This window comes from Hibiscus syriacus, unplaced genomic scaffold, assembly GCF_006381635.1.
Source record: "Hibiscus syriacus cultivar Baekdansim isolate YM2019G1 unplaced genomic scaffold, ASM638163v2 tig00112276_pilon, whole genome shotgun sequence".
Lineage (NCBI taxonomy): Eukaryota > Viridiplantae > Streptophyta > Magnoliopsida > Malvales > Malvaceae > Hibiscus > Hibiscus syriacus.
The window spans coordinates 34173-61162 of record NW_024063291.1 but is presented as its reverse complement, the minus strand read 5'-3'; the positions used below and the strand labels follow the sequence as shown (position 1 = coordinate 61162).

At 34.1% G+C, this 26990-nt stretch overlaps 2 protein-coding genes across 2 annotated transcripts; both read left to right on the top strand.

Moving 5' to 3' along the window:
* The first annotated feature begins 7331 nt into the window (after positions 1–7331).
* LOC120176986 (cysteine--tRNA ligase 2, cytoplasmic-like) lies at positions 7332–12183 on the top strand. The gene is made up of 10 exons (XM_039183254.1): positions 7332–7408; positions 7521–7749; positions 7848–7911; positions 8359–8520; positions 9401–9571; positions 10280–10561; positions 10665–10790; positions 11232–11450; positions 11568–11684; positions 11773–12183. Exons 2-10 carry the CDS (start codon positions 7523–7525, stop codon positions 12043–12045), a joined length of 1641 nt encoding a protein of 546 aa, XP_039039185.1. The 5' UTR covers positions 7332–7408; positions 7521–7522; the 3' UTR covers positions 12046–12183.
* A 10867-nt stretch (positions 12184–23050) lies between these two features.
* Positions 23051–26990, top strand: LOC120177001 (NPC1-like intracellular cholesterol transporter 1). The gene is made up of 11 exons (XM_039183270.1): positions 23051–23071; positions 23499–23532; positions 23613–23752; positions 24025–24090; positions 24275–24419; positions 24523–24587; positions 24695–24760; positions 26005–26098; positions 26504–26540; positions 26662–26719; positions 26893–26990. The coding sequence occupies exons 1-11, from the start codon at positions 23051–23053 to the stop codon at positions 26896–26898; spliced, it is 732 nt and encodes a 243-aa protein (XP_039039201.1). The 3' UTR covers positions 26899–26990.

Here is a 26990-nt window from a genome sequence, read left to right as displayed (position 1 = left end):
AGACATGATTGTTGAAGATGTTCGAGTTCTATACTCCCTAAAGAAAGAGGGGGCGAATCCGTGGGAAGAAGATGTTCGAGTTCCATACTCCCTAAAGAAAGAGGGAGTGAACCTATAGGAAGAAGATGTTTGAGTTCTATACTCCCTGAAAGAAAGATGGAGCGAACCCGTTTGCAGAAGATTATTTGAGCTCTATACTCCTTGAAAGAAAGAGGGAGCGAACCCGTTGGCAGAAGATTTCTCGAGTTCTATACTCCCTGAAGCAATAGGGAGCGAACCCGTTTGTAGAAGATTATTCGAGTTCTATACTCCTTGAAACAAAGAGGAAAAGAACTCATAGGCAGAAGATTATTCGAGTTCTATACTCCCTGAAGTGATAGGGAGCAAACCCGTTGAAAGAAGATTGTTTGAGTTCTATACTCCATGAAGTAATAGGGAGCGAACCAGCTAGTCGAATTTTGTTCAAAGAAGAGGGAGCAGATCCCTCATCAAGTTTCAAAACATGAAGAAAGAACTGGACAAAAACGCACTGTCTTTTTTTTTTATCTTTGCCTATTCTTGTTAACACAAGAATGAGCAAAGAGGGGCAGCTGTAGACACCCGTTTTTGTCTGGGTTATAAATATTATATTATTATTATTATAACTATTATATTATAATATATTATTATTATTATTATTATTATTATTATTACATATTATATTTTACAGGCTCAAGACCTAGATTACAAGTTCACTATAACTCAGCCCAACCCAGTGACCATTACCCCAGCCGCCGTTCAAGTTACCAGTTTCCATCAGTGCATGAGCCAATCACCAAGCCAAGTCACTACCGCCAATCATACCACCATTGAAGCTGATATGCACGAATTATCAAAGGAAAAAAATCAATCAGCCATCGAAAATATCATTATTTTCACCTAAACACATCAGTATCCTACCAAACACAAGCAAATCAAACAAAAGGACAAGGGACTTTCGGTGAAATGAAAGAAAAAAAAAGAAGTAGGCATAAAAGACGAGGAGATGAGGTGAACATAAAAAATGATAGAGGGATGATCATCAAGGGGGGCTCTTGGCCAGCAAAACAGAAACCAGAAATTAACTAAAAAAGAAATCATCACCAAAGGGAGATCACAAACGGAAATAAAGGGGAAAAAGAGTGTTCATCAAGGAGGATCTGAACAACAGGGGAATAGAGAATCGTTTGAAAAAAAATACAAAAGGTTATTTTTGTAATCAAGGTCTGAGAAAACCCAGCAAAAAGTATATGTAAAGGGGATTAGCAACCACAATTGAAGAACATTCATTTTTTAGCATTTGAAGGGTATTCTCTATTTTTCATTTTATGATTTTTATTTTCGTTTTTTTATTATCCCGTTTACGTGTGTACATGCGTGTTTCGAAATAAATAAGGAATCGAAAAATTAGAGAATGATTAGAAATTTACCTAGATTGTGTGAACACGTATAGAGTCTTGTAGATTCTGTTTTATCATTGTTTGAGTTCCATTGTCGACGAAAAGATTTTAAAATCAAAACAACAAAATAAACTAGAGGAAGAAAGGGGATTTCGGGTTACCTTATTCATAGGTGTTAATGTTGGAGTCGATATTATTGAAGATGGTCTTCGTTCGTCTTTAGTAGAAGGTAATACCGCTTTACGGTGGGTGCATGGCGGCTGTGGACTTGCTTTACCTTCTCTCGTGAGAAGAAGAGAGGAGATATTTCTTCTCTATATAAGTGCGGCCACGAATGAAAGGGGATGAGAAAGAAGGGAATAGAGCTAGGGGGATATATATTAATTCATAAAATGGTAGTGTTTCAATAGTTGTTAACACGTGTTTTGCAAAAGAGAGGGGTAAATTATGTGATTAATCATTTGAGTTTCAAGGTATTCCATTCGGGTCCTTAAGTTTTTTTAGTTTCTGTTGGTAGTTCCCAAGTTTTTGTGTAATTCGTGTTAGCCCTTAGTCTTAGAAGATTTAAATCTTTACTAGTTTGTACATTGGGCAATGTTATTTTCAAATTGTTGTATTTTAATCCTATGTATGTATGGTTTATTCTTGATTATATGGCTTGTAATATTATTTAGTTACCTTTTAATTATATGTTTGTTAATGGGTAAATAGTGACTTTGGTACCCGAAGTATGAATATATTGGTGATTCATGAGTCATTATTTATTGGCTAAATTCATCATTGCAATTCTAAATATGTTTATCTTTTAAATTAGGTCACTATTGTTTTTATGCGCATGTGTATGGTAATCTTGCAAATACTATTTATTTATCTTGTATTTAATGGTGTATAAATAATGAATTAATTTGTGAATATAGAAAATATACATAAACGTTATGTTAAGATGTCTTTACGTTTACTTATATATATTTGCATAGGCATGTAGATTTAAATTTTGCATAGTTGATTTATATACATGTTAACCTCATGTGCATAACTCGACATAATCACATAATTAGATTAAGGGCAATACCCCTTTAATTTAAAGTTGTTAGAATGACTTTTCTTAACTCACTAGATAGTCCTTTTGACAATTTTAAATTAAAAGTGTATCCCGTCAGTGACACCTAAATAAATTTTGATTCTTCACCTTAAAATTTAGGAATTGAAGAAAAAGAAATGTTCGGTTATTTAAGTTTGTTGAGAAAAGAACATTAGAACTCACCTAAAGATATGGTTTCGATATTTTTAAATAATCGAATATTCTTTATCTTTCTAATGGCGTGGTAATTTTAATTTAATTTATTTTGGTGCTTTTGAATATTATAAAATTTGTATGATGTTGTTTTGTTGGGATCAAAAATTAAATTAAAATTGAACTTGTAAAACTTAATGCAAAAACATTAATTAATCGACCAGGTACCGATTTAAGGCGTTGTGGGGGTGCTAATCCTTCCCCACACGTAATCGACTCCCGAACATGAATTTTGGTTACGTAGACCACAAATTTGTCGTTTTAATTAAAATTATTTTTTATTTAAAATGGCAAAATATTTTTGGGTGCCCACTCACACCCTAATCAAATATTGGTGGCGACTTCTCGAACCGTATGTATGTTTTTATTTAAAAATTAATCCCAAATTTTTCGAAACGAGAGGTTTTTTTAAATCACATTCACTTTTAATTAAAATTTAATCCGAAGAGAATAATTAAAAATTGGTGTGGTTTTTAAAATCTCATCCTTAAAAATCGTTTCGACAGGTATATGATAGATAGAAATTATATGATTAAGAATTATATAGAAGAAAGTATTAAATGATCATAGGAAAATGTGATAAGCTGAGTGGGATAAATACACAGGACTTTATGGACATGAAATAGTATATAAGCATAGATGATATGATGATGTATATGTATGTTTATATCCGTTATGTGGAAGTGTATATGAGGTTGTTTGATATGATAGTAGAAAACATGCATTCATTGTTAGGAGTCATGGTTATGTTATATATTTTATATGCCTCACTAAGTCATCGACTTAGAGTGTGAGTGTTTCACACGTAGGTTCCGAAAAGTGAGAAGATACGTTAAGAGGAGCAAGACAGGTCAGCTCTCCTTTACAAAGTTTAGATCAGAAAAGGAATAGATGTGATTATGCATTTTGTTATGTTGAATGTAGTTGACATGTACTAATTGATATAGTTGAATATGCTCTGATAGGATTTGTAGAACCAAACGGTTTCCTTTATGTAAAACAATGAATTTTGTTTAATGAAAGTTAAAAATTTCATGGTTTTTTTAGAGACAAGTTTTGAAAAGTCAATGTGACACCTCGGATTCGTATTCGGGTTGGATACGGGTTGGGGGTGTTACAAAAGCATAACTCCAAAACTTCAAAGGCAATGAAGCTTGAGACAGTAGTACCATCCCCATTTCAACCATATGATGATGTTTTCTTTCAACCTTGCCATTTTATTCAGATGTGCTTGGACAAGAAAGTCGATGTTGAACTCCATTAGTCAGAAACCAACCTTTTAGAGACTGATATTCTCCTCTACCATTACTCTGTAAACTCTTAATCTTAACTCCAAATTGCACCTCAATAAATTTGTAAAAATTGAGAAAGCGTTGCATAACTTCTGACTTTCTTTTAATCAAGTAAAGCCAGGTAAATCTTTTGTATACATCAATGAAGGAGACATAGTAGGCATATCCATCACTAGAAACAATTGGTGCTAGTCCCCATACATCAGAGACAACTAGTTGAAAAAGAGCAGTGTTTTCAGTGAGTGAGCTAGTAAATGACAGCTTGTGCGCTTTACGTTGTAAGCAAGCATTGCAAACAGAAGACAAGAAACTTTCATTAGAGGCAACATTATAAGTTTTCATTACTGTTTTTACCGCACTAACATATGAATGCCCTAATCTTCTATGCCATAAGTCTAACAAGCCACAAGACTTTGACACATTATTTAGTTGCATTTGCTTCATAGGAGATAAAAGCTGATATAGGGCTTCATCCGTGAGCTTCCCTTTCAACAACACACTCTGTGTCCGAGCATCATTCACAAAACATTCAAGTGGATGGAATTCAATAAAGACATCATTATCTCGAGTGAACTGAGAAACATACAATAATTTTTTCTTAATATCAGGCACAAGCAAAACATTTTGTAAAACCAGCTGCTTTGTTTTATATGATAAGTAACTTTGACCAATATGAGATATTTTCACACCTTCCCCATTTCCCATATGAAGACACTGATTACCTGTGTAGGTCATACCCATATTAAATAGAGATGAATCAGTTGCAACATGATGTGTTGCCCCCATGTCTAGATACCATACTGGATCTGCACTACTGGTTGTTATAGCAGGTCGAGGCAACGGAGTGGTAGAGGCAAAAGCAGCTGGAGGAGTCATGAATGCTTGTGAATTTTTTACTGCATCCACACCGCCATAAGTAGGCATTGGAGTGTACCAAGGAGTCCCTTGATGGAAAGATCCTTGACTAGGCATCACAAAATGAGGATTAGAGTAATAATAACCAGGAGGAGACGAAAACGATGCACTCATAGAGGGAAAAGGAGTACTCATTGCATGATTGAACACATGAGCATTTGAAGAGAACTGTTGATTTCCAGCTGGAACTTGTGTTGGCCTCCACCCTTCACTGTTTCGATTGCCAGAATCAATACCTGTAAAGTTTCTATCAAACCAATGATAACATTTGTGCACTGTGTGACCATATTTTTCACAAAGTTGACATTTAGGATGGTTTGAATTATCAAACCGACCTCGACCACGACCACTAGATTGACCACACACAACACCATCTTGTTTTGAAATAATAGTGATTTCAGAAGGCTCCAATTCATGCACCTTATTTTCTCCTGTAGATCTAGAAACAAGATTTGCTGAAATTTCTTCAGTGAGAAATTCCTTATGACGAGTTTCGCAGTCAAGTAACATTTCAGTAAGCATATCTAAAGATATATTATCACAGATGCAATTGTAATAACCGATTCAAACTCCATGGACAAACCAACAAGAATAACATTGACTTGCTCAAGTTCAACAATCGGACTGCCAGCAGCACATAGCATATCACAAATGGATTTGACCTTGGCCAGAAACTCATTCACCGTTTGGCCAGCTTTGTGCTGTGAATGGAGACTGTGTCTAAGTGACGACACCTTGGCACTTGATCGAGCACCAAACAATCGTGAAATGGTGGTCCAAATGGAATTAGCAGAAGTAAGACCAGTGAGATGTGGTAAAACCTCAATACTGACAGTAGTAAGCAACCATGATGTCAGTAGTTTATCTTGTTTTTGATAGAGATTGAACGCCGAGCTATCCTCAGCTCGTCCAGATTCCACTGTTGCAACCACCACAGGAGGCTCGCCTTCATCCGAAATGAATTGAAGCAAGCCATAACCATCTATGATGAGAGATACATGATGTTTCCGTAGTAAGTAAGTACTCTCAGAAAGCTTGACCACATCCTGCTTGAGAATGTGCTGAACTGAGGAGATGTCCATTGTATACAACCGCACGCAGCAAAAATCGAGCAAAGAAAAGACTACCAGCCCTGGCGACTGATACCATGTTAAAGTATCAACATAGCTCAGTAATTAACACACAGAAACCATAAATCATTTCTTTCATTCATTTGTAAAACCATAAACTCTACAACAATAACACAAGGCAATTTATACATCACATGAAGAAAAGTAAAATGAAAGGGAAAGAACGTTAGGACGTTAGAGGAGAGAGAGAGTTTGTTAAGACAACTCTAACCACCTCACATACATTGCACATGCATGAACCATATGTAAAACTAATCCATGCATACATAACACATACTAACATCATACACTAACAAATCCACATCTGCGGCATGAAAAGTAGACGGTAAGCAATGAAAGTGGATAACCTTCATCCCCAATTAATAGGCCTGTAAATGAACCGAACGTTCAGCGAACCGTTCGGTGAGAAGTTCGTTTATGTTCAAATTCGTTCATTTGTTCGGTTAAAGTTAAATGAACGAACGTGAACATACCTCGTTCTTATTCGTTCGATTCATTTACTACATGTTACATGAATCACCTTATATGAGCTATTCTTGGAAAATTATAAGTGCGAGTAGGCACAGAATTTACCTGCAGGAAGGCACAGTTTCATAAAGAATATTTCAAAATTTATAAATATAGTTTAAAAGATCTACTTCATCTAAAATTCAATTATAACAATAAATTCATTAACAATTTTATTTTAAAAATAAGAATCTTAAAATTGTAAATCTATATTATAATCAAATTTATAACTTTTCTATAATAACATAATTTTTAAAAAAAATATTAATTCGCTTACTACAAAAATAAGTAATTAAACTATACTCAAAATTAATTTTTGGTGTCTAAAGAATTTTTCGCTAAATATAGGTGTCTAAAATTTTCTCTGTTATACTTTTAGTCGCCTACCTTTTTAAAAAACCGCTAAGTGACATATGTCATGTTCATATTTAAAAAATATATATTTTTAAATAATATTTTATTTTAAAAAAAATTAAAAATATATAAATGTGACATGTCACTTTAACGATTTTTTTAAAACGGTAGTAATCTAAAAGTGTAACGGATAAAACTTTAGACACATATTTTTATCATAAAATTTTTTAGATGCTAAAATATTTTTTTAAAAAATACTTATTTTTATATTAAGCCTTATTAATTCAAATCAATTCTATTAATCAAATTTATGTACACCTCTAAAAATCGTACAGAAAAGGGGCGGCCCAGCATCTCAAAACAAACCAAAATAAACAGAGGCCCAAAATAAATAAATAAAAATAGAAAATGGTCACAACAACGAAAGAAGAGCGGCGCAAAAACAAACAGAAAAACTAGTGAAAGCCAGTAGCGAAAAGGGGAACTCTGCACATTCAGGTGAATTTTGGAAACCCTAAACCTAACTTGAAAATTGATTTATGCTTGATTTTGGGGTATTTTCTGTAACGCTAGTAATAATTCTGTTTAAGATTAATTTCCTTTAAACAAGGCATGGATCCTTCAAAGCAAGAAACAAACCAGAATAAAGCCTCTAAAGCATCAAAGAAGGACACCCAAGAAGCACAATTCGTTGTTTACAATACCATGACTCAGCAAAAAGAGGGTTTCAAGCCCAAAATCCCTGGAAAAGTTCGCATGTATGTCTGTGGTGTCACTGCCTATGATTTCAGTCACCTCGGACATGCTCGTGCCGCTGTTTCCTTTGATGTACTTTACAGGTGTATAATTTGTTTTGGAGAAATCCCCTATGTTTTTCCCAGTTTTCCTTAGAAGAATAAATTGTTTGCTGACTAAATTCTGGATTGGAATTATACAGGTACCTTCAACACTTGGGTTATGAGGTTACTTATGTCAGGAATTTTACTGATGTTGATGATAAGGTTTGAATTTCAATATGATCGTCTCTTTGGTTACAACTTGGTGTTTTAGTTGAGAGCAATGCCGTATTTGTCTTCTGATTTTGATATGATACTTATCCTTCTAATCCAATGCATTTAACTTTATATGATTCATTTGCTAATTGCTAATATGGGAGATTTGAAACCTCAACTCAGTTGTTTTGTCCTTTTAAATCTATTGAATAATTTGGTTGTATAATATGTCAACAGTTGGTCATACAGCTACAGGAGCTCATGCACTTCTATTTGATATATTAATCCGTATTGAACTTGCTTTTCCTGCTGAGTGTAGATGTTATAGGGGGAATGTGTTTTTCTCGTTGCCAATTTTTTTCCACCTTTGCTTTCTGACTAATAGTCCACCAAACATATCTAAACTACTATTCTCTCTTTCTCATGTCATGAGTGCCACTGATTGGACTTTTGCAGATAATTCGTCGGGCAAATGAGACTAGGGAAGATCCAATAAGTTTGAGTGACCGATTCTGTAAAGAATATAATGTAGATATGAGTGATCTGCAGTGTCTTTCTCCAACACATGAGCCACGAGTTTCTGGTCACATTGAGCAAATCAAAGATATGATAACTCAGGTTTTCTTCCTCTGAATACGTCAGTTGTATTTTCTAGACATATAGATACCATGATTCTTCTCTCCCATTAGCCACATCGCATCTATTTCTCCACACTGAAAATATAGTGCTCATATTCATGGTCAAGTGCATGGTTGCATCTCTATTGTTAATTCTGAGGTGTTTTCCTTGTATGAATAAGTTTGTATTCGTAGAAACTTTTGATAGCACTTTATGTTGTTATGTATGCATGCATGATATGTATATGTATGTATTTGCAAAGTGTAATTCATTTAAATGATTATATTTGGTAGTTATTATCAGATCGTTTACCCATATAATTATGATAGAAGGCTATTGTTAGGCATATCATTATCATTTACTGTGTGCTTGTAAATTGTAAATTCTCTGCATCAGCCATCAGTGCAATGATTATCAATGATGTCGCAAAGGAATTGTATGCAAGGACCAATGCTCTATTCTTTGAAGGGATTGCAGATGTTTTCCTTTTAATATCTACTATGATAAAGTAGAAGAGCAGTTTTCAACTTTTTGTGCTGATTCATGCTGAGATGAAGTTGCCGTCTTCATTGTTAAGACTTAAGCATTGTTGAACTGCCCGACATGAAGTTCATTACGTATGTTCCATTTAGAAGTGCTCTATTATAATTGTTGTCAGAACTAGAACCAACACCCAACTTGTCTTTTAAATTATATTGCAATAATACAGGCATTTAACTTTTTCTCAATGTTTCATTCCTTTTAACATTTTTCTGTTGTTTATTGGCCAAATATTTCTAAGGTCCTTTTTCTTTTTTTTCTATTGTTATCTGTGAAGGCAATGCTTCCTATGTTGTTTTGTAATTTCTCCAATAACTTTCCCTATATTGTCATCTTGCAGATTATAAAAAAAGACTTCGGATATGTAGTTGATGGGGATGTGTTTTTTGCTGTTGATAAGTTCCCAAATTATGGCAAGTTATCTGGACAGAAGCTGGAAAACAATAGAGCAGGTGAACGTGTTGCTGTTGACTCAAGGAAGCACAATCCTTCTGACTTTGCATTATGGAAGGTTTGAAACCTACTTAGCTTACTAGAAAGTTTAGGGATGTAATCAAGCTGAGCCTATCCTGTAGGCTCGAGATTCTTTCCTTTTAAAATCTCAAGGCTTGAGGTTTGCTTGATCATGGAGGAGCTTTTATTTATGTGCTTGAGCTTGTTTTGCAATAAAAATAGAGCTACTTGAGCTCCCTTCAATTTGGGTCAGTTATTATTAAATTTATGTAAGGTGTAGGTATTTGTATTGCATTCATCCTCATGACATCTCATCTTAATTGTAGAAATTGCCCTCCCAAAGTTGCCAGCACTGTGCTGAATCTGGTCAGTCTATAAAAATGTTTGCCCCTGATATTACCCATGCTTCCTAATGTCTAATTGTTGACTGAAAAAAAGTATAATTTTCAACCCTATGAATGGAGACTTTAAATAGGCAACTGGATATAAAGTACAAGCTATGTTTTTTGAACATTTCATTTTCTCTAAAGTTCTCCCGTTCGTCACCCGTGTCGAACACATTTGGATGCATCCCCTTATCCGACATTCATCTTATGTCTAGGTTACAGTTTACAAGGATGACAAACCCCAATTACCAAACATCAATAGTAGTTTGTTGAACCTAAAGTTGCAGAACTTCTTACATCAAAACTTCTTCATCCTTTCTATTTTGCATCAGTCACCTACCATTTCTAATGTTGCTATATTTCCAAAATAATTGTTTCAGGCCGCGAAGCCAGGTGAACCATCTTGGGACAGCCCATGGGGACCTGGACGACCTGGGTGGCACATAGAATGCAGCGCAATGAGTGCACATTATTTAAGCTTCAAATTTGACATTCATGGTGGTGGACTAGATTTGATTTTCCCTCACCATGAAAATGAAATTGCTCAGAGCTGCGCTGCATGCGAAGAGAGTGATGTAAGTTATTGGATGCACAATGGGCATGTTACTAATAACAATGAGAAGATGTCTAAATCATTAGGGAATTTTTTCACAATTCGCCAGGTAAAGTTTGGGCTTATTATGTGTTTGATTGCCCCCCAGTGACAATCACAGAAGAAGTATTCTCATCCGAGCTTCTTTTGTGTGTTAATTTGTGTTCTGTTAGATTACCGAAAGATATCATCCACTGGCTTTGCGATACTTCTTGATTAATGCACACTATCGTTCTCCTCTCAATTACTCCGTTGTTCAGTTGGAAGGTGCTTCAGAAGCTATTTTTTACATATACCAGGTATTGCACTTAGCTATTTTTCTTTGCTATAGGCATATTCTGGTCAGAGTTCAGATGACTCAGCAGAGAGTGGTTTGGGTTTTTAGGCAAAATATTTGTTTGTCTGACTTGTCTAGGGCTTGTATACAGGGGAGTTGTCATGGATACACGAGTGTGCCTCTTTTAGTTTATTGGAGTTTCAGCTTTGTTTGATATTCCTCCCACCTCTCCTCTCTTTTGTTTTACCTCTTAAGACTTCTTTGATATTCCCCCCACCTCTCCTCTCCTTCAGGTTAAAAATTACTCAAAAGACTGACTGACTTTTGGTGTGATGGTACATAACTATTTTCTGAGTTGACCTGAGAGACATAGTTCTTTTAATTCATTGACATAGGCCAATGTACCTGTTAGTTTAAGATTAAAGTCCTTGTGATTAGTATCTTTACCCGCTTTGTTGTGCAGACTTTGCAAGATTGTCAAGATTCTCTATCACAACTACAAGAAGAAATCCCCAACGATGGCAAACCAGCTCGGACTACTCCGGATGCCAAGGAGTGCATTACCAAGCTCCGAAATGAGTTCCAGACAAAAATGTCAGATGACTTGAGCACTTCACTTATATTGACTGGAGCCTTTCTAGAAGCACTGAAGTTGGTAAACAATTTGTTGACCATGCTAAAGGTATTCGTGTATCCTCCTGCGTGCTAATTACTCTCTCTTACATATATATATAAAATGTTTGTAAATGCGTAAGTTTTTGCCTAGGCAGATACCTTATATTCTCTTGTAATTTTACAGAAGAAGCAGCAAAAGCAGCAAAGGTTATTGGTAATTCAATCCCTTTTAGAGGTCAAGAAAGAAGTTACAAAAGTTTTGGATATCCTTGGATTGCAGCCACCTTGCTCTTTTAACGAGGTGACTGGCTTGATTTTGTTGCATGATGTTACTGATTCATGTCTTCTGTAAAAGTTAAACAATAAAGACGGATTTTCTGCCAAAACAGGTTTTGATGCAATTAAAGGAGAAAGCATTAACGAGAGCAGGGTTGGTGGAAGATGACGTGATTCGTGTAATTAATGAAAGAGCCGAAGTGAGGAGAAACAAACACTTCTTGAATAGTGATCAGATGAGAGCTGAGCTACAAGCAAAGGGCGTTGCACTCATGGACGTAGGGACAGAAACAATCTGGAGACCCTGCGTTCCTGTTCAACAAGAACCAGAGGTAGTGCGATCAGGAGGAGACGGCCAGGTACCTCCCAAGCCCAAAACTGCATAGGAATGCATACCTTGATTTGCTTTGATGAAGGCCATCCATAGACGGTTTTGATTCATAATTTATAAAATGCAGGTCTTCCCTAATGCAACCTAATAAAGATGTATAATGCTAAATGGAGTAAATTTGTTTCTATTTGCGGCCCTTTGGCTGCATGGACAGTGAGCCTGATTTTTGCATTCCTTTGCTGAGAGTATATACATTTAACAGAATATTGAAAAGAACTTGTTTAACTAATATTACTCAATACTATGGTTATACTTTGGTGTTGCCTCTGTTTTAACCCGAGGGTTCTTGTCTGAATAGATATTGAATATGAGTTGGATCAACATGGGAATGAATTATATTGATTTTTGTGTTTTGGATATATTTGGAGTTTTACTGATTTTTGTTTTATAAAACTGCAACTTTGCAGATAATTATATTTACTTTTTAAAATATTTGAAGTAATTAATAGAAAAGAAATTAACCCCAGGACTGACAACGCACATTTAGAGAAGCAAAGGATTGCAAAATGATCAAATTATAATAAAAGGACTAAATTAAATAGAAGACGTATAGATTCAGGACGTTTCATAAAATTGACCATTAGAAGTCAGAAAGGATAAAAGAGGAATATACTTTGTTCAACATTTTGGACTAGCTACTTAATTCTCGGCCCATAGGCTCAAAATCATTCAACTTTAACCTCATTCTGGTTTCTGTCACTATATATATTAATTTAATCATTAAACTTTCGAATTATTTTTGTATTAAGTCACTCGAGCCTTAAATTAGATACAACATTAATACATGACTCATTTTATTCTAGCATGGTCATCATATGTTGTCCACCTTATTTTCATCTTTTTTTATCATTTTATTTATTTTTTAAATTAAAATTTTATAGTTAGTCACTTGTATTACATCAATGTCAGAATCAATATTCTTTGATACTTTATTGATCATTCAAGATATCATCGAACTTATGACTTATCTTATCATTTCCTATTATTCGATAAATTAAATTTAGAACTGATAAAATTTAATTTCAAATCCAAAACTCATGAAATCTGAATCACTCTTATCTATAACTTTCATTGTCCAATAGAATTTGAATCTAAATATATAACACATCTAATAAAGTTTAATGACTAAAATAAGAGTAAGATTAACATTGAGTGATGAAATTTGTAGTTTACCCAAACAAAAAATCCTTAAAAGGAAATAAACGCTATATCCAATCCCCGCGATTAATTGTGCGGTTACTTGAGAGTAAGAGACAAATGTAGACTGAGGTGGCGGATGATAAGAATTCCCAGGATTAATTTTTTCACTTTTCCTATTTTTTGCCGGTAGAGCAGAGTAGCATTTTCATGGAAATTCGACCATTTTCGACATTATTTAATTTGTCCTTTGTTAATTAGGTGTATTAATAACGATTGTATAGGCATTTTTCTTCTCTTAATTGCAATTTCCAACCTCACTTTCGTCCTTTTGACGCCATTGCGGAAGAAAACATTTTCTATATTTCCTCGAAAAATTTCTTCAACTGACTAAATCCCAACTCAACGCCCACTCGACTGAAGGATGAAGTTTCCCAGTTTTCTCGCTGTTTTTTCTCTTCTACAGGCAAGACTCCGCTCTTTGTTCCTATTTCGTAAGCGCAATCTGTTTCCTGAACAATTTATTGTTGAATATTTTTTTGGGGGGGGCGCTTTGGTTTATGATATCGTGATCTTGGATCACTTGGTTTTTCTAAGTGTATAGTTTACTTTACTACAACGTTGCTGAATTGCGCTTTGCAGCTGAGGATAACAGGATTGACTGTTTTCCATGCATAAAAATTCCGTCATCTACTGAAGAGCCTGGTGAAGGTTATCTTTCTATGAATTTATCATGTATTTTTGCTTTGAATGTCTAGTATACCTCTAAGGCTTGCTTGGTAGGTTGGAAAGAAAACTAAAAAGATGAAACGTTGAAGGTGAAAGAAAATATATTTTTTTCTTCCAATTGTTGTGCTTGGAAGGAAAAGAAAATAAATTCCATCCATTCGTTGCTTGGTAGAGTAGAAAAATGATAGGAGAGAAACTGAAGAATTTTGGGGGGGGGGGGAAATATGCATAATCTTTAAAATGCACATTTAACTTCAGTTCTCATTTTCTCTCCTCTTATCATTCCAATTTGTAATGATTTATTTTTGTGCATTAGGATGGAAAAAAGTCCACTTTCCTATTTTCTTTCATACTTTTCCTTCCTACCAAGCAGATTCAAAATTTAATTTCTTTTCGTTTGTCCATTCCCCTCTTACCTTTCCTTTCACTTTTCCACTCAACCAAGCAAACTCAAAATTTTAATAAATTCACACTGATCAACCATTTTGATAAATTCAGGCATGAACTCAAGAGGACCTGGACTTTTGGCAAGATATATGCAAGTAAGATATTCAAAGTTACTAGTACTGAATTATATCCAAGGCACTATTATATGTTTTTTTTTTTGGTGAAAGGATATGTTCTGCCATTGGTTCAAAGTCAGGTTAATCATGTTCTCATGATGAATTTGTAGCAAGTGAATTTCTTAATGAATGGTCTTACCAAATGCTATATGGCCTATTATCTGTTTTCATGGTAACTTCCAAAAACTTTTGAATATGTAGGAAATATATGCACCCTTTCTTGGACTTTGGTCTGTCAAAGCGGTAGTAATTGCCGTCTTTGTTGCTTTTTCTTTGGCAAGCATAGTAAGTTGCCTGCATTTTGTGTCATATTTTCCCAATTGATTTTTCATTATATGAATAGTTTTCTACTTGTGTTTTAGGCCCTTTCCACAAGGGTTGAGTCTGGTTTGGAGCAACAAATTGTTCTTCCTCGAGACTTGTATCTTCATGTTTAAGCCATCTTGTCTGATAATTCCTTTTCATTCTGGATTTTCATATTTTTTTCCTTTCATTTTGGAGTTTCATATTTTTTCTTTTTAAAAATATCACAGTTCAATTTGTATTGTGTTAGGGATACTTCAGCAATATCTCAGAATCAGACCACCATTGTATTTTGTTGTTAAGGATTACAACTACAGGTATCAATTTGAATATTATGTCATTCTTCTTTTCTCAGTTTGATACTTACTTTCCCCTCCACCAAATTCTTCCATAAGTAGTGTATGTTGTTTTCAAACTAGTAAATGACATCATGTGATATTGGTGTGAATGAGAAGTGAGAAATGTCATTGCCTAAAATGGTGTGCATGATACCGGGATACATGATTTAACCTTGCTCAGATATCTCAGACATGAGCTCTGTTATTGTTTACATGTAACACCCCCAAACCGTATCCGACCCTGATCCGAGTCCGAGGTGTCACATTGACTTTTCAAAACATTTACTTGTATAAAATAGTGAGTAATTTAAAATTTTATAACATATAACTTATTCAAAACGTTTACAGAACTATTCAGAGCTTATAAAATATATTCTTTTGAATACATGTCAACTAGAACGTTATATATTAAAATACATATTATTCACCTCTCTTCTGATCTGACCTTTAGTAAGGAGAAATGACCTGTCTTGCTCCACATCGCTCTTTACTCTTTTTGAAACCTACGTGTAAATCACTTACACGCTAAGTCTATGACTTAGTGAGGCATAAAAACTCATCTAATATAATTCACATACACTAACCATGCATGAATAATTTATGCTATCATAACCATGCAACTCATATACTTTTCATCCAGTAAGTACATACATACATACATATATGTCATCATTTATGTTTCTATCATATTCCTACCCTATTATCATTCATATTTCTTATCTCTTATTCGTATAATCTCTTATGCTTTTATCATATATCTTATAATTCATATTTATCACAGATGCATTCACTCATAACACACATATAACAATTCCTACAATTCATATCACAAATTATATATACTTACATTAAATTCAGGATTATCTCTTTATTAGCCCATGTGCACGTGTGAGAACTATAAATATGTGAGTCTATTGAGGTTGTGCACTACGCTGTCACCACAGCTCGTATAAATGGCCCGAAGGTCCTATCCAGAGGTCATAAATAACCTCAACAACTGTTCATAGGTCCCGAAGAACCTAGGTAAACTGTCCATATGCTCCTTAGAACATAGATATATTGTCCATATGTCTCAAAAGACATAGGTAATTATGTTCATATGTTCCGTAGATCATAGGTAAACCCTCGACTCTTGGCATGCCAACTATACCACTAGCTCTCATATTACATAACATGGGCATTATCATTTATAACATTTCACCTATTCATATAAACACGTAGTTCACTGTCACATATCACGTAACTTATGTCGCATAACTTGTATCACATATACACATTCATATCACATGTTCATATAAGCTCATAACTTCTTTCACAATTACATATAATCATGTAGCTTCTTTTCACGTAGTTCATGTCACTTTTTCATATCCTTCACATCTACCTCTTCTCATATATCTCATACCTAATCTCTATAATATATACATTCCTTCACTTATCTTATAGTTATTTATCATATTACATAATTTAACTTATATCATATTATCATGTGTACATATATCATGGACACTTAACATGTATCATCATATAAACATGTATTCACACATATCATTAACACATGCAACAATCAATAACACACATGTAACATATCAAACATATGCTCATATTAATGAATTCATGCATTTTACTATAGGAAATAGATTTGTCCCAAGTCTTATTTCCATTAAATATAATACACTATCTAATATGTACTCACCTTGGCCTCACTGAGTTCCAATCCCATTTTATGATTCCTTTCTTTCGATCGAATCTTAACCTAATAGTCGTCCCGAAACTTGTTCGTACTCGATATCTACATAATCATATATTGATACATATCAGTATCCAATTGATGTATTCTAATTTATCATTTCTTATACCAAAAGAAAGATTTATTTCATTTCCCATTGAAGTGCATCGATACATTCTACAATGTATCGATGCATTCTTTAACATGTGCATCGATGCACTATCCATGCATCGGTACACAATTCACCTTTGATGTTCAAATCTTAAGGAGGTGCATCGATGCACTCCTTATGCATCGATACACTAGTGTCATTCGATGTTCATTTATTTGAGAGTGCATCGATACACATTGAAGATGCATCGATGCACACAACCCAAAAATTACATTTTGAGCTCAAAACTTCTTACTTTGGCCTCAAATTCTACTTATTAATCCCTCCTTATACCTTACAACTTATTTATACATATGTAAACCTTCTTATAACATTATAACATTGCACTATCCCTCATAATTCACCATAATTCTTGAATCAAATAATTTCATCAAATTTTCCATGTGTTCTTAATTCAATTCTATCACTTCTAACTTCTTAATTAGCCCTTTGACAAGTCAAATTTAACCTCAAATTCTACTAACTTCTTTTATTTCAAAAGTTCACTTAAAAACTCCTTTTACTTAATCTCTCCTAACTCTATCATCTTTTGATTTTAAGATAACTTAAGTTTTCCTTAAGCTTAGTTATCGTCTAATGATAACAAACTAACCTTGAATTCATCAAGAAATTAATAAACCATGAACTCACCTTTGCTCTTGGCTTCCACGTGAAGGAGAAGAAGAAAGAAAAAGAAGAGAATTCTGGAGAAATCTCTCCTTTTCCACGTGGTTCCCTTATCTTATAAAGGAAAAATAAAAATCTTACTTGTCAAATGACCATTTTACCCCTTATTCCATCAGTTATTTACTGAACAATAAAATAAATCTTTCAAAATCATGCTTCAAATTTTCAAAACTTTCATTTTAGTCATTTGCTCTTGTTTTGGGATGTTACAAATCTCCCCTCCTTTTAAGAAAATTCGTCCTCGAATTTTCATTGTACACATTGATAAGTACACTACCTCTATGTATCTTCTAATGCTCTTTATTCACATTCGTTCCTTTATACATTCATCTACTGTCGCTTATCGTATAAACAATAACCAGTAACCTCAATCCATTTTTGTCTTTTCTCTCATTCGATTCTGCATTTTCCTTTGACCATTTCTAAAATCCATATAATGTTACTCATTACATAAACAGTAACATCCATTTTCATCACTCAACATCATAAATCCATCTTTAATTATCTTATAACCATAACCAATCTCTTATTCCATTATTCTTTAACTCAGAACACAACATTAAATCTCTTCAAATGTTATTAAACGTATACTTTACGGAATCAAACAATCTTTTCACATTACCCTGCACATTTTTCGTACTTCTATATCGAACTTATCATCTACATTTCCATATCACCTTTATTATATCTGATCCTTTAATTCAATCCTTTTCATTCTTTATCCATTATTTCTTTATTCATTCCAAAATCGAAATCTCCTTATACACAAATCGTATCTTTCCTTTCATATTCACATATTCTTTTTCCTATAACTTATACTCATCTCTGATTACCGATCTTTATCACATATTCCTCAGCAATATCTTACTCCACTTTTCAAACTCATACTCTTACTGATACATAGTACTACTCCCTTGTTCCAAACTTAAACGTTATAACTTCCTTTATCTTATAAACTGATCGCCGATATACTCATTCTTAAATTTTTCTACTACTCTGTAATTTCCCTTAAACATACGAATCCTTACCTCTTTCACTATATCACATTTACATAATCGAGATACACAACTATATTCATATCCATTTCATATATGGTTAACTTGTCCTAACCATATCTTAAAATCTTATAACTCCCATACATTTTTTATCACATAATCTTGTTAGCCAACGCTAACTCTTTCCATCTTAACTGTAAATCTTTATCATATCTACACTTTTGCTTATACACAATATTATCCCTTCGTTTCAAACTCATAAGCTCTGACTTTATACATCTTATACGCTTGTCACTGATACATTTATTTTTGAACTCTTCTACCAATTCTCACTACATTATTTGATCTTTTAACGCTCTATGGTGATACTTGTTCACCATATTCTATCTTATCCACTAAATAACAAAACGACTCCATATCACCTTTCCGATTCAAAACAGTGAAAACTTTCTATCATTATTCAGATATGATTTCAACTTTCTGAAATCAACCTTTAATCTTATAAGACACTTTCTGAGGTTTCCGCTCTTCATCCTACATGGCCAGGGCAGGTGAATTGCTATCACCATCAGATTTGTCAGCTATCGATTCACTTCAACAATTTTTATAATCCATTTCTACTATATCATACAAATCTTATTCTATTAGCAAGACAACATACTCCTTACACTATCAGATCAGAAATTTTCACACTATGTTAGCATGTACACATTTTAAAACTCTTTTACCTTCGGTTTAAGCCTAGAATCGGCTAAACCTTAGCTCTAATACTATTAAATGTAACACCCCAACCAATATCCGACCCTGATCCGAGTCCGAGGTGACACATTGACTTTTCAAAACATTTATTTGTATAAAATAATGAGTATTTTAAAACTTTTATAACATATAACTTATTCAAAACGTTTACAGAACTATTCAGAGCTTATACAATATATTCTTTTGAATACATGCCAACTAGAACTTTATATATTAAAATACATATTATTCACCTCTCTTCTGATCTGACTTTTAGTAAGGAGAACTTACTTGTCTTGCTCCACATCGCTCTTTACTCTTCTTGAAACCTACGTGTAAATCACTTACACGCTAAGTCTATGACTTAGTGAGGCATAAAAATTCATCTAATATAATTCACATACACTAACCATGCATGAATAATTTATGCTATCATAACCATGCAACTCATATACTTTTCATCCAGTAATTACATACATACATACATGCCATCATTTATGTTTCTATCATATTCCTACCCTATTATCATTCATATTTCTTATCTCTTATTCGTATAATCTCTTATGCTTTTATCATATATCTTATAATTCATACTTATCACAGATGCATTCACTCATAACACAAATTATATTCAGGATTATCTCTTTATTAGCCCATGTGTACATGTGAGAACTATAGATATGTGAGTCTATTGAGGTTGTGTACTACGTTGTCACCACAACTCGTATAAATGTCCCGAAAGACCTATCCAGAGGTCATAAATAACCTCAACAACTGTCCATTGGTCCCGAAGAACCTAGGTAAACTGTCCATATGCTCCTTAGAACATAGATATATTGTCCATATGTCTCAAAGGACATAGGTAATTATGTTCATATGTTCTGTAGAATATAGGTAAACCTTCGACTCTTGGCATGCCAACTATATCACTAGCTCTCATATTACATAACATGGGCACTATCATTTATAACATTTCACATATTCATATAAACACGTAGTTTACTGTCACATATCACGTAGCTTATGTCGCATAACTTGTATCACATATACACATTCATATCACATGTTCATATAAGCTCATAACTTCTTTCACAATTACATATAATCATGTAGCTTCTTTTCACGTAGTTCATGTCACTTTTCATATCCTTCACATCTACCTCTTCTCATATATCTCATACCTAATCTCTATCATATATACATTCCTTCACTTATCTTATAGTTATTTATCATATTACATAATTTAACTTATATCATATTATCATGTGTACATATATCATGGACACTTAACATGTATCATATAAACATGTATTCACACATATCATTAACACATGCAACAATCAATAACACACATGTAACATATCAAACATATGCTCATATTAATGAATTCATGCATTTTACTATAGGAAATAGACTTGTCCCAAGTCTTATTTCCATTAAATATAATACACTATCTAATATGCACTCACCTTGGCCTCACTAAGTTCCAATCCCATTTTATGATTCCTTTCTTTCGATCGAATCTGAACCTGATAGTCGTCCCGAAACTTGTTCGTACTCGATATCTACATAATCATATATTAATACATATCAGTATCCAGTTGATGTATTCTAATCTATCATTTCTTAGACCAAAAGAAAGATTTATTTCATTTCCCATTGAAGTGCATCGATACATTCTACAATGTATCGATGCATTCTTTAACATGTGCATCGATGCACTATCCATGCATATGTGCACAATTCACCTTCGATGTTCAAATCTTAAGGGGGTGCATCGATGCACTCCTTATGCATCGATACACTAGTGGCATTCGATGTTCATTTATTTGAGAGTGCATCGATACACATTGAAGATGCATCGATGCACACAACTTAAAAATTACATTTTGAGCTCGAAAATTCTTACTTTGTCCTCAAATTCTACTTATTAATCCCTCCTTATACCTTACAACTTATCTATACATATGTAAACCTTCTTATAACATTATAACACTGCACTATCCCTCATAATTCACCATAATTCTTGAATCAAATAATTTCATCAAATTTTCCATGTGTTCTTAATTCAATTCTATCACCTCTAACTTCTTAATTAGCCCTTTGACAAGTCAAATTTAACCTCAAATTCTACTAACTTCTTTTATTTCAAGAATTCACTTAAAAACTCCTTTTACTTAATCTCTCCTAACTTTGTCATCTTTTGATTTTAAGATAACTTAAGCTTTCCTTAAGCTTAGTTATCGTCTAATGATCACAAACTAACCTTGAATTCATCAAGAAATTAACAAACCATGAACTCACCTTTGCTCTTGGCTTCCACGTGAAGGAGAAGAAGAAAGGAAAAGAAGAGAACTCTGGAGAAATCTCTCCTTTTCCACGTGGTTCCCTTATCTTATAAAGGAAAAATAAAAATCTTACTTGTCAAATGACCATTTTACCCCTTATTCCATCAGTTATTTACTAAACAATAAAATAAATCTTTCAAAATCAGACTTCAAATTTTCAAAACTTTCATTTTAGTCGCTCTTGTTTTGGGATGTTACATTACATAACGCAGTTGATTTAGAAAAACTAGTGTACTTTAGATGAACATTTCTATGCATGAAAGTAGACTTTCATGAGACTGCGCGATAATTCTATCTCCTCTTTTCACATGGAGTGCTAACTTGAGATATGATAGAAAGACAGTTTGACTTCTTCATGTTGAAGAAACTGTGATTGATTGTGGTGAAACATTTGAGTTTTGATCCTAACATACATACATAAGAAACTGCTTTTAGGTATGGAAGATGATCTTAACTAGCAATTTCATTAGTGAAGAACGAACAGTTGATAAAATGTATGCCAGTTTCATTCCTTATACTGCTTAGTAGGGGTTTTGCAGATTTTGTTGAACTCCGTAATCGCGTATGGGGCATTGAACTGGATACATTTCTATGAGGATTAGGTTTATATTTCTAGGACCTCAAGTGTCTGATTATCGGGTCGGGTCTGAATTTTCTTTCTGCCTTTGTGCTACTGTCTCATTAAACTCGACTTTGATTTTAGTATCCTTTAGTGAGGAGGAAAGCATTCTCATCGGGAAAAGCATTCGAGCTCCTCTATAGTCAGAAAATTCTAAAAATGGGTGATGTTGGAGTCAGAATCTGATGCATGAGGTTGAATGTTTCTCTTCCTCAAAAAAATCAGTCTCTCTCTATAAGCTCTAAGGGAAACAGGTGGGTTTTCTAGTCCCTTGTTGCTGTTGTCCTTCAGGACCCTTGAACCATGGCTTTAAATATATGAAGGTCAACCATTGACTGGACTGCATATCCTTAGCCATAGAACAATTTTAGATATGATTGATGAAGTTTTGATCCTTTGGGTGAGAAAAACTAAGCTGAAGAAATAGTAATTCTGTATTGCAGGATCAGTTCTTTATTCCTTACGGGGTTGTAGTTTGCTGCAAAAAATGATGAAACTTCAAATTTTTGTTATCCTTTCCTTTGAATGGATAACAAAATTGTTTCTTTCATTGGATTGCAATTTTTAGTTGGTTACAGTTTATATTGTAATATAAATTTTATTAATTGTTTTATGTTTTGGATTATTTTTAGAAGAATTACAGTAAAATTTACTTGTAATGAAATGAGTGATGTCGATGAGAAGGTATTGGTAATTTAGTTATTTAATGGTTAATATGTTCACAGAGTTGATGGAGTAAAGTTTACTGTCAATTACCTATATCCAAGCTTAATTACAATGTTCTTCTAAAGCTTTATATCAAAAGAAAATATGTGGAAATTCTTCTCATCACATTTTTTTCAATGCCTGTGTATCATTGGCTTTATTCTCAATCCTTATGGCAGTTTGATCTAACGAGCTCTTCCGCTCAGCTAGGAATCAAGGGATACAAATAAGTTATGCTCCATCAACCATTGTGATTCTAACTCTCTCTTGAATGAGGTAATGAATTTCTAGTAGTTTTCATTGTAAGATATAATGCTAACATCAATACAATCTGGGACATATGTTCTTTTCTATGCATGTAGCATTATGCTGTATGTTGCTTTGCTTGAAACTTGCTTAATTACAGAGTGTGAAAGTTGAAAGAGGCTTTCTTGGAGTTGGTTGAAGCATTATTTTTATCTGTCTGTCTTTGGCTCCCTATCTAAAACATTACAATTTATCATTTTGTCTTTGGTTGAAGCATCATTAGTTCCTGAATCAAGCTTCATTGCAAAGCCAGCTGCTTCATGGCTTGATGATTTTCTTGTATGGTTATCGCCAGAGGCATTTGGTTGTTGTCGGAAGTTTACAAATGGCTCTTACTGTCCTCCAGATGATCAAGTTAGTACTTCATATGTTACTAGTTCTGATATCAAATGGATTTTAGCCAAATGGATTTTGTATTGATATCAAGGTTTTAAACACAAGCTTAACCTTTCATTTGATTCCCTCTTATGATGAGTTCTGAATGTGTATGGAATGCAATATTCTGTTTAATTGTTCAACAATAATATCATGCTTATATAGTGTGATGGTTGATATATTTTCTCCGGCTTTTTGAGCTTTTTATATGATTATCACTGGATTGCTAAACTAGATATTACTCTTTCCAGCCACCTTGCTGTTCACCCGATGGAGGTTCTTGTGGTTTAGGTGGAGTCTGCAAAGACTGTACAACGGTTTTGTCCCTGATCTCTCTCTTCCTCGTGTCTTTATGGGGTTAGGTGTAGCATATAAATTAGAAATGTTTTTTAGAAAGTGCCCATTACATATGCATTTGAGTGGTTATTAAGGTTCGAGGTTTATTCCAAGTACCAAACTAAAAATATTGCGAGCACTAAAATCTTTTTTCGTTGGCTCCAGTGCTTCCGCCATGCGGATTTGGTTAATGATTGCCCATCTACAGAGCAATTTAGAGAGAAGCTTCCTTGGTTCCTCAATGCTCTGCCATCCGCTGATTGTGCCAAAGGTGGTCATGGGGCTTATACTAGCAGTGTGGATTTGAATGGTATGTAGATTGGGAATTTTCCTATGTATATTAAACTTCAGTTTCTGGTGTTCTTACAGGATAATAAAAGGCATTTCTTACTTTCCTGTATACACCTTTACAGGTTATGAAAATGGTGTTATAAAAGCATCAGAGTTTCGTACTTATCACACACCAGTTAACAGACAAGTAAGCCAATGTCTATAGTTGACTAATTGATCTCAATATGACTTTTGATGTACTTGTATGGCTTTAGTTAATCACACCACTTCACTTGATCTCATCATTTTCCTCAGGGTGATTATGTTAATGCTTTGCGAGCTGCAAGGGAGTTCAGCTCAAGAGTTTCTGATTCTCTGAAGGTTTCAATTAGCTGGGCTCTCTATTAATCTTTAGCTTTGGCTTCCTTGATCTTAGATAAGCTTTAAAGTTCTCGTGTTAGGAGATTGCATTAAGTTTGCTTTTTTATTTCAGGGGATAATCATGGAAATGCTGATGGCAGAAACACTTTCCTTTTACAGTGTCAGCCCATTTTATGTTCTTTGTTATGAAACCATGAATAGTGACCGGTCTCTCTTTTTGTTATGATAGAGGAAAACTGGACAGAACCTCCCTTTTCTTCATTGTCAGATTCAGGTTAGCGATGTGATTTCTAGCCAAGTATCCTCACGTCCCTATTCAGGTGGATTTGTTGATTGGAGATCCTTCCCTAGCAGACAAACATTCTGTTTTAAAGGTTCTGTCTAGGCCTTTGCTTTGCTGGAGTCCCCCTCCAGTCGATTTCTTTAAGATGAATGTGGATGGGGCTGTTAGTCGTGACGGGATGGTAGGAGGTATAGGTGGTATTCTTAGAGATTGGAATCGCTCTCCTCTCCTGTCTTTTTCAGAAAATGTTGGTCCTAGCCCTCCCCCTCTAGCAGAATTGAAAGCTATCAAAAAAGGCAGCGAGATCTTTCTCTCTTCAGAATGGGTTTCGGAGGGTAGGCTGATTGTTGAAAGCGATTTCAAGTCAGCAGTGGACTGGATTAAATCTCCTTCTTCGGCACCTATTTTCTTTTCATATCTAGTAAGGGACATTGTGTCTATTGTATCAGATAAGGAGTTTATTCTTAGGTTGATCCTAGGGGTTGTAATTGTGAGGCTGATAAGTTAACAAAGGAGGGGATTGGGTGATTGTAAGCTTTTTTACTTAGCGTTTCTGTGTGTTTTTAGAGAACAGTTTTTTTTGGTGTTTGTTTAAGTCTTATGTAACCTGTTTATCAATAATATACTGAGGTACTCTTTTCCTCCTTCTGCTTGTCGGTTCTTTCCTTAGGGAATAGGACTACTATGAGGGAGGTTTTTAATGATGCCTCCTACTTCTATAAAAAAAAGCAATATTCTTCATGTTAATACCAAACTTGAGTGTATATTTTTTCTTCAGATTTGATATGGTATTGAAATACAATAACCTGGTTAATGGGCTTTAAGGGGAATGTGTATAAGGAAACAAGACTTTCTAGAAAAAAGAACCACTAATTTATTGATATGATCACAGTTCTTGTTTTCTGAAACATTATTTTTCCTAATTCCAGTTTACTTCTTTGCCGACATTACTCTGGTGCAGATGCAAATCTTTCCATATTCGGTCTTCTATATTTTCTTTGAGCAATATCTTGATATTTGGAGGATTGCTTTGACGAATATTGCTATTGCACTAGGTGGGTTTTCCAGCATGCCATATTGATTAATTTGCATCCTTCAAGCAATTTGTATTTCGAACAACTGGTTTTCTGCTCTATCTAGTGGCATCTATATTTTGTGCTCTCGTGTAAAAATCATTTCACCTATTCAGAGACGGTTTATAGGAGTATTGGCATTTTGGAAAATGTTTTAACTTATGGAGTTTCTATCATCTTTCACATCATTATTCTCTAAAGAGATTTGATCTTTCCCCTCATTTTATGAGATGCTTTGTTCTTTAGCTTTGGCTGCTATGATTACCTTTTCTTCGTTCCTTTATTTTTTTACCATGTTTCCTGAAGTAGCTGTATGTATTGGCACGGATACCTTATTGAATGAATCTCTATGTAAAAGTTCATTGAGTGAGTTTTCTTAAATTACAGGTGCTATCTTTATTGTCTGTCTGATTATCACATCCAGGTTCAAATTCTTTCTCTGTCCTTTTTGCAGACTTTTTATCTGCGCGATTAATCTCTTTTTACCCATTTGTTTTGGAATACTGTCAACTTTAGTATGTTTCTCTTTGGTTTGGTAAATGCAGTTTGTGGATTTCCGCCATCATTGTGCTGGTGTTGGTGATGATTGTTGTAGATCTCATGGTATATCTTCTGCCTTGACATTTACAATAGTGTGTATGATTTTCAGCCTTTTTATTTCTCCACCTTTTTTTATTAAAAGTATAATAAAGCTTCTTTAACTTTTTTCGGTGTCCTTTTTCTTAATTATATTTTCGCCTAAAAGAAAGAAAGTTGTCCTCTCTCTAATTTTGCAGGTGTAATGACAATTCTGGGTATTCAGCTCAACGATGTTTCAGTCGTGAACCTTATCATGTCAATAGGGATTGCCGTTGAATTCTGTGTCCATATAGCA